We start from the raw sequence: 8,180 nt of genomic DNA on the forward strand, positions 1-8,180 counted from the left end.
GTATTGGTCACTTCTTTTGTAGTCTTCTAGTTCGACATCATCCTTCTGCTGGTTACGAAGAACCCTTCTCATATAATTATCTTGTACTGATAGTTAAGGCAACACAAAAAAACACTAAGACACAACGTACACGGTACACTGCTGTTTCTAGACTTAGAATATTTAAAGTAAACCTATGTTGTATACACATTACATTTAGTGTTATTAATCACGTTTTGTCATATTTAAGTCAATAATTACTTAGGGACTCAACATATAGTATAGATGCTACTAACATATGTTTATATACATATGTTAAAATGTACTATGTATAAATTGATTCATAGTTTATTAAATATTTTTTTAAGTAATACTCACATTTAAATATTATCATATTAGATTAAGGGATCATCACCCTTTTACCTAAATTTTATGATGTTTTTGATTTAGAACTCATAAAAAAAAGTTGACACTCTGCTCGCGCTAGGGGTGTTCATAATATCCGAACCCGAATCCGCAATCCGAATAATCCGAAAATCCGATCCGAAAATATCCGTAAAATCGGATATCCGAATTTTCGTTTTTCGGATTCGGATTTCGGATAGCACTTTTCAAAATTTTCGGATATTCGGATATCCGAATATCCGAAAATATATATTTTAATAACTAATAATATTTATAAATTTATAAATCTATAATTATAATGGGGGGCAATGGGCTGTAAAAGTAAAAGAGGAGAAGAGATGGTCAAATGGGTAGTTAGGTCCAATATGAAAGCTCTAAAACAAACGCAAGATCTACAATTTATGCATCTTAATCCCATCTTTAGTAGTTATCTTCGATTTTCATTGGGTAACGATATTTTAAATTTTTAAATGTAAGCCTCCCATTTATCCTCTTTGAGTCTGTTATCAAATAACAAATTCTCAACCATGGCAAATGGAGGATAACAACATCGTGGTTCTCTTTTACTCCCTATAGAATTGTTCCTTAATATTTTTTAAGATGAACATAATTTTTCTATAAACAAATTACCGTAACTCAATAAATGTAATTTCTATGTACTGTATTAATTTGATTTTTTGATAACTGAAGTGTAAAAGCAATTAGAAGGAAGACAACAAGAACACCATATGCTTTAATAACTGAGTGTAATTTAAATTATATGATGATTCAGTTTGCAAGTAATAAATTTTTTAAAGAAAAGTCGAATTTTGGCCAAAGTTACCTTTAATATATATTTTAAATTTTAAACATAAAAATTATTTAAGTGTTTATGTTTATTTAAGCCAACTTTAATCAACATTCGTATCGTTCTCGTCTCGACTCTGTTTTAATCATTTCAATGTTTCATGGTCTCGATCCCGTCTCGCGTCTTTTATAATCTTGCTATTGTGTGACTAATTTTTCTATGTTAAATGTACGATTATACCTATATACTAAAAGGCACGCCGAAATCCCTCGTAGTTAATAATAATAATAATTTTTATTTTTTACAAAATTACATTACAAATTACAAATTTAGTTCTAAAATTAATTAATGTGAAACTCATTCATTGCAATTTAAATTAAAATAATTACTCCATATCTTTCACATATTTACAAACAACCCCCTCACATGCCACTCACGTGTCTATTCTTTGCCATTTTTATACGCCCTTGAAAACCCCCTTTCATCTCTCACCTTTCCCAAATTACCTTACAATCTCTCTTACTTCTCCCAGCCGTAACCTATCGGCGATACCGCTGTTTCCGGTCGGAGCTCCGACTACTCTATCCATATCTATCATCCTTCCCTCTCTCACTTTGATTTCATATATCTATATCCAATTCCAAAAAACACAAAAATCTATTTCATCAAAAATCAGAAAATCGAAAAATTAGGGTTTCAACATCTCTATCAAAAACCGAAAATTTATCAATAACAAGGGGAGAGGGAAGTTATAAAAGCAAAAAAAAAGTGAAAAATTCGAAAAAAGTATAATATTTTTTTTGCTAGGGTTTTGAGATGGCGGCGCAAGTTATGCAACAACAACAACAACAACAACAACCTCAATCGGTGAACGGTGGTGGTGGAGGCGGTGCTGCCGTTGTTCCGCAGTTTGTTCCGACGTCGTTGTATGTTGGTGATTTGGAGGTTAACGTTACTGATTCACAGCTTTATGAGCTGTTTAATCAATTAGGTCAAGTTGTTTCTGTTCGTGTTTGTAGAGATTTGTCTACCAGACGCTCTCTTGGTTATGGCTATGTCAACTATGTCAACCCTCAAGATGGTAATTACTTATATTTTTGTTTTAATTATAAATTATAAATATATTTAATATTTAATATCTATTATATTTATGGGTATATGTATGTATTTATAAACGTATGTATATGTGTGTGTATATTTATGACCGTATATATTTACATTTATATGTGTGTAAATATTTGTATAATTTATTTATATATGTGTATATATAAATATTTGTATATTCTTAGTTATAAAATTTACTGAAATGTATGTGTTTGTGTGTATACAAACATATATGATATATGTGTCATTGTATATATGTTTATTGATATAGTTGTTTGTGTGTTCTCACAACTATGTGTACATGTATTATGTGTATAGATATAGATGTGTCTGCGTGTGTGACACACATTTGTGTGTATGTATCTGCTATTGTATAAGTGTAGACTATACAGAAATTTGTGTACAAATGTACAATAAATTCGTATATATTTGTTTATGTCTAGAGTATACGAAAATGCAATTGTTAGCTGATTTTATTTTGCAATGATTGTAGATAAATATGAAAATGATGCTCTGATTTGATTGCATCAGTAATATTTTGTGTGAGGGAAAGATTTTGTACTGTTATTATCTTCATTTTAATTTAATGAATTTTATGTTTAAGTTTGTGTTGTGATCATTCTAGGACAAAGGAGTAGAACATATTAGCTTTTTGTTAAGTGAACTAGTAACAGTTGGAATCATTTAAACTAAAAAACGGCTCAATGTTGCATATTAATGATATTATTGACCTATATTAATTGGTTTGAAATGGTTAATGAAATGAGTTTGCTTAATTAGTGTTTTATGATGCTATTTTTTTTTTTTTTATCTTGTTGCAGTTCTTATTTGTTGTTATATTTGAAAGTTGTCGTTTTCTGTTAGTTTTTAGTTTGATTAATGCTCTGTACCATTTTGTTAATGACAGCTTCTAGGGCTATCGAGGTGCTGAACTTCACACCTCTGAATGGAAAGGCGATTAGGATCATGTATTCTCATCGTGATCCCAGTGTGCGCAAAAGTGGCTCTGGAAATATTTACATCAAGGTTTTTGATTTAAATACCAGTTTCCATCTTTTGCCTTACGTTTTTGGTTTTTCGATTTGGTTATGATTGACATTTCGTGCTTTGTTTCTTTAAACTATTCAGAATCTGGATAAAGCCATTGACCAGAAAGCGCTGCATGATACCTTCTCAACATTTGGAAACATTCTATCTTGCAAGATTGCTACTGATTCAAATGGTCAGTCGAGAGGGTACGGTTTTGTGCAGTATGAATCTGATGAATCTGCACAACAAGCTATTGAGAAGCTCAACGGCATGCTTTTGAATGATAAGCAAGTGTACGTGGGTCCTTTCGTACGTAAGCAAGAAAGAGAACAAGCTGTGGACAAGACCAAGTTCACTAATGTCTTTGTTAAGAACCTTTCTGAATCAACAACTGATGATGATTTAAACAAGGCATTTAGTGAATATGGGACAATTACCAGTGCCGTTGTTATGAGGGATGCAGAAGGCAAGTCCAGGTGCTTTGGGTTCGTAAACTTTGAAAATGCTGATGATGCTGCTAAAGCTGTCGAGGGTCTCAACGGTCAAAAGTTTGACGATAAAGAGTGGTACGTTGGAAAAGCTCAGAAGAAGTCAGAAAGGGAGCAGGAATTGAAACAACGATTTGAGCAAAGTATGAAAGAGGTTGTGGACAAGTCACAAGGGCTGAACTTGTACATCAAGAATTTAGATGATACTGTTTCTGATGAAAATTTGAGGGATTATTTTGCTCCTTTTGGTACTATAACTTCATGCAAGGTACAAAAAACACTAAGACGTGTATTTGAAGTAAGGTTACGAATTATGAACTGGGAAATAATTTTTATGTTTATGTTTATTGACAGGTCATGCGTGATCCTAATGGGACAAGTAAAGGATCAGGCTTTGTTGCATTCTCGACTGCAGAGGAAGCTTCTAGAGCCGTAAGCGGTTAACTCTTCAATTTTTTGTTTGTTTCTTTCACAGTTAATATACTTGATGTGTGTAAAGGCTAATTCTTTTTTTTTGTCTTCATAGCTTTCGGAGATGAATGGAAAGATGATTGTGAGCAAGCCTCTTTATGTAGCACTTGCGCAACGCAAGGAAGATAGAAGGGCTAAGTTGCAGGTTTGTTGCTGTTCTTTTTCTTTATTGGGTTTAGTAGGGTGTTTTATGAGTTTATATTATGTTCTTACCATAAAATAAAAAAAATGTTTATGTTAATTACTGGATTCATGCAGGCACAGTTTGCCCAGATGCGCCCGATTTCGATGGCACCTGCTGGAGCTCCTCGTATGCCGATGTACCCACCTGGCGGTCCCGGTCTTGGTCAACAAATGTTCTTTGGTCAAGCTCAGCCCACCTTCATTCCTCCCCAAGTAATCTCACTTCCATTATGTTCTTTCTCGGGCTTCTAATTTATAATGTGAAAATTGTTTATTTTGCGATTTGTTTTACACCTGTTTTTTTGTTGCATCTCGATAGCCTGGTTTTGGATTCCAGCAGCAACTTGTTCCGGGCATGCGTCCAGGTGGCGGTCCAATGCCAAACTTTTTCATGCCAATGGTCCCACAAGGTCAGCAGGGCCCACGTCCCGGTGGAAGGCGTGCTGGTATTCCCGGGCAGCAGAATCAGCAACAGCCGCTTCCTCTTATGCAGCAGCAGGTTTGTTGTATTCAGTACCTGCTATGTTTTGTTTCGAGTTATAATAATAAAGTTCCTAAAACAATTACCTTTTTTTTTTCTGGGAATATAGATGATGCCTCGTGGGAGAGTGTATCGTTACCCTCCTGGTCGTAATGTCGCTGATGTTTCAATGGGTGGAGGTATTGGTTCGGTTCCTTATGATATGGGGAACGGCATGCAGTTGCGTGATACTGGAATTTCTCAGCCGATTCCAATCGGTGCTTTAGCTTCTGCACTTGCAAATGCTTCTCCCACAGAGCAGAGAACTGTAAGACTTCTCGTTTATTTAAGTTTTAGTTTGTTAGCATTGTTAAGTTTTCAAGTGATCTGTTAGGATTCACTTCGTTATATGTCTTGAGACGGGCCAGGTTAAATATTAAACACTTGTTGTTTTATCATGATCTATCAGTAGCTAGTGTGCTAAGTCTGATTATACAAGTATGTGTTGATGGTAAATATCATCTGATATATTGAATCAAAGCAATTGAGATATGATTTGGAATTAATTTCTAAGATGGCTGCTAGTTCATTTTCTTGATTAAAATTTACATGACCCTTTTGAGATATTCAAGTATAGAACGCATATTAAATTGTATTAGTTTATTGGTTATTGGCATATCTAACCTTAGGGACACAACTGACTTTACTGTTGCATATATGACATTGGTGGGTAAATTAAATACAAATTGCAAAAAGATCCGTCTCCGAGGCCCATTACCTATAATATATATATATATATATATATATATATATATATATATATATATATATATTTGTGGTGAGTGTTTGACTGCTATAATTTCAATTTCAATATAGTAGAATTGGGACTCGGTAAGTCATGACCTCCTATCACTGTTCACTTTTCATCGTAACCGTAGTCACTGTTGTAGAAGTCGGGCCGAGTCGGGTTTGAGTTGGTCAAAGTCAAGTTAAAAAACTTATATTTTTTAAATTAGATTTTGTGTCATGTATCTATGTTTGATATATATTTGTGTATTGTATATTTGTTAAATTAATTTTGTTCCTAAAAATCAATGTTGGTCAACATCCGACTCGTCCTTGTCTCGTCCTCTACTGGTCCCGGACTCGTGACTTTTGCAACCATGTCTGTATTAATGGGATAACCTTGTCAGGGCATATTGATTTCGTAGTAGTACTCGTATTAGTTTATTCACAAGTTATTGTTGTATGTTGTATGCTTGTTTTGTTTTATGTTTCTGTTGCATTACCTTCAAGATGCTTTTGTTTTTTTTCTATTCTAAATAATAAATGTAGTTTTGGATAAATGTTGTGTAGATGCTGGGTGAGAATCTGTACCCACTAGTGGAGCAGCTTGAATCTGAAGCAGCTGCAAAGGTGACTGGGATGCTTCTTGAAATGGATCAGACTGAGGTTCTTCACTTGCTTGAGTCCCCAGATGCTCTTAAAGCCAAGGTTGCAGAAGCTATGGAGGTCCTCAGGACCGTCTCTCAGCAGCAGCAACAGCCTGGCAGCCCTGCTGATCAACTTGCTGCCTTGTCTTTGAACGATGGCATCGTTTCTTAAACTGTCTGTTACCCTTGTTAGAAAGGGAGATACTAGCTTTGTTGAGTCGAATTTCAGTTTGTTGAGTCGGATTTCAGATGTTGAAGCTTGTTGACTTTCTTTGACTGTTAAACTGCTATCTTGTGTTTGAAGTTTTAAATACGACTTATTGTTGGGGATCTTTTTGTTGTGCTTTTGTTTTTATTTTTTGCATGTACTTGTGTTGTATTTTGGGATGCAATTATCTGAATGTGATACAGGTGGATCTAGCTATGGCCCTTTACAAGAACGCTGTTGATTTAAGTTGCATTATGATGGTGGTCTCGCTACCACCTTGGCCGGAGGTCCACTCGGAAGCAATCTCTCTATCCGTCGAATACAGAAAGGGATGACTTTCTCTACTTTTGAGAGTTGTCTTTATTCTCGGATACGGGAAGGATTGTCTACATCTCACATTTCCTTGCACCACCTAGGTGGTATTGGGTTTTGTTGTTGTTATTGTTGTTGTTGTATGATGGTGGTTTTCTATATCTGAAGGTGAAGCATTGCATGTGTCAATCTGCTATTTGTGGTGCAATGCTATGGGGATTGTTGTCTCGACAAACACGTTTTTTTTTTTTTATCGAGATTCTTATTTTGGTTTAGTACAATTTGTGGTCGCGCGAGTTCCTTATACTTGTTTTGATGTGTTTTCATCATCACTTCCCGGTGATTTCACCGTTTCTTTTAGGGATAAGCACGAGTTGGTTTATAGAAAGCCGACATGTTAAATGTTATATTTTACCTGTCGTTTAACTGGTTAACTGTTAAATCAATTAATCCGCCCAGTAACAGTTGTCCATCAAATTTCACTAAATTATAAAGAACTAAAGAAGACAGAAATGCAATAAGATGGTGAAATGAGAAAAAGAAGTGACTTGCGATTACAACACCTCTGATCAAGTAGTATAGATGCACAATAACCGGTTTTGGATCGGTTCCGGTTCTCAGTGTCGGATTTTTTTTGAATTGTTTTTTTTGGTTCTCGACCCTTTTCCTGGATTTTTTCCGGACTCTGATCTTTATCGGTTTCGCTTTTTACTGATTATGTTTTTACCGGTTCTATTTTTAAAATGTTTGAACAATAATAATATAATCAATATAATTTTACAATTTATAACGCTTGAACAACTATAAATAATACTCCGTATAATTAAAAATTATACTCCTTGGCTCTATTAATCGAGTCAGCAGCAAATGTCGATTTATTGGCGAGCTTAGAGCCTAAATTGAACTTTATCTACTCTTGAGCTGTTTCACTCTGGGTAGAGAAATGACTTCTCTTTATTCTATGATAGGGGAAAGATTGTCTACATCTTACCTCCATCATACCCAACTTATATGAGATTGAGTTTTATTGTTGTTTTGTTGTTGTATAAGTTATAATTCGTTAAATAATCCTTCAAAGATACGCATGCTTCCACGGCTTTGGGGCAAGTCTTGACCTTCTTTCTGATATAATTTGACCACTGAGAGAAAAAGATTGATTTGGAAACTACGGTTGAAACTTGGACGACTAATAAGCCACGAGCCATAGCGGATAATACTGGATAGGTGTCTATGTCTTCTTTTGTTTTCCACCAAGCCATGTGATGACCCGGGAAATTTCCAACCAAATTTAAACTTTAACCTTTATATGATCTCGACACGA

The 8,180-nt window shown here is 34.8% G+C and overlaps 1 protein-coding gene across 1 annotated transcript; it reads left to right on the forward strand.

Annotated features, from left to right (window-relative positions):
• The first annotated feature begins 1,671 nt into the window (after positions 1–1,671).
• On the forward strand, positions 1,672–6,667 carry LOC139873440 (polyadenylate-binding protein 2-like). The gene is made up of 9 exons (XM_071861366.1): positions 1,672–2,252; positions 3,183–3,301; positions 3,404–4,060; positions 4,147–4,224; positions 4,319–4,408; positions 4,522–4,659; positions 4,766–4,945; positions 5,037–5,234; positions 6,263–6,667. The coding sequence occupies exons 1-9, from the start codon at positions 1,988–1,990 to the stop codon at positions 6,509–6,511; spliced, it is 1,974 nt and encodes a 657-aa protein (XP_071717467.1). The 5' UTR covers positions 1,672–1,987; the 3' UTR covers positions 6,512–6,667.
• Positions 6,668–8,180: the final 1,513 nt, after the last annotated feature.

The sequence above is a fragment of the Rutidosis leptorrhynchoides genome, chromosome 10, assembly GCF_046630445.1.
Source record: "Rutidosis leptorrhynchoides isolate AG116_Rl617_1_P2 chromosome 10, CSIRO_AGI_Rlap_v1, whole genome shotgun sequence".
NCBI classification, from domain to species: domain Eukaryota; kingdom Viridiplantae; phylum Streptophyta; class Magnoliopsida; order Asterales; family Asteraceae; genus Rutidosis; species Rutidosis leptorrhynchoides.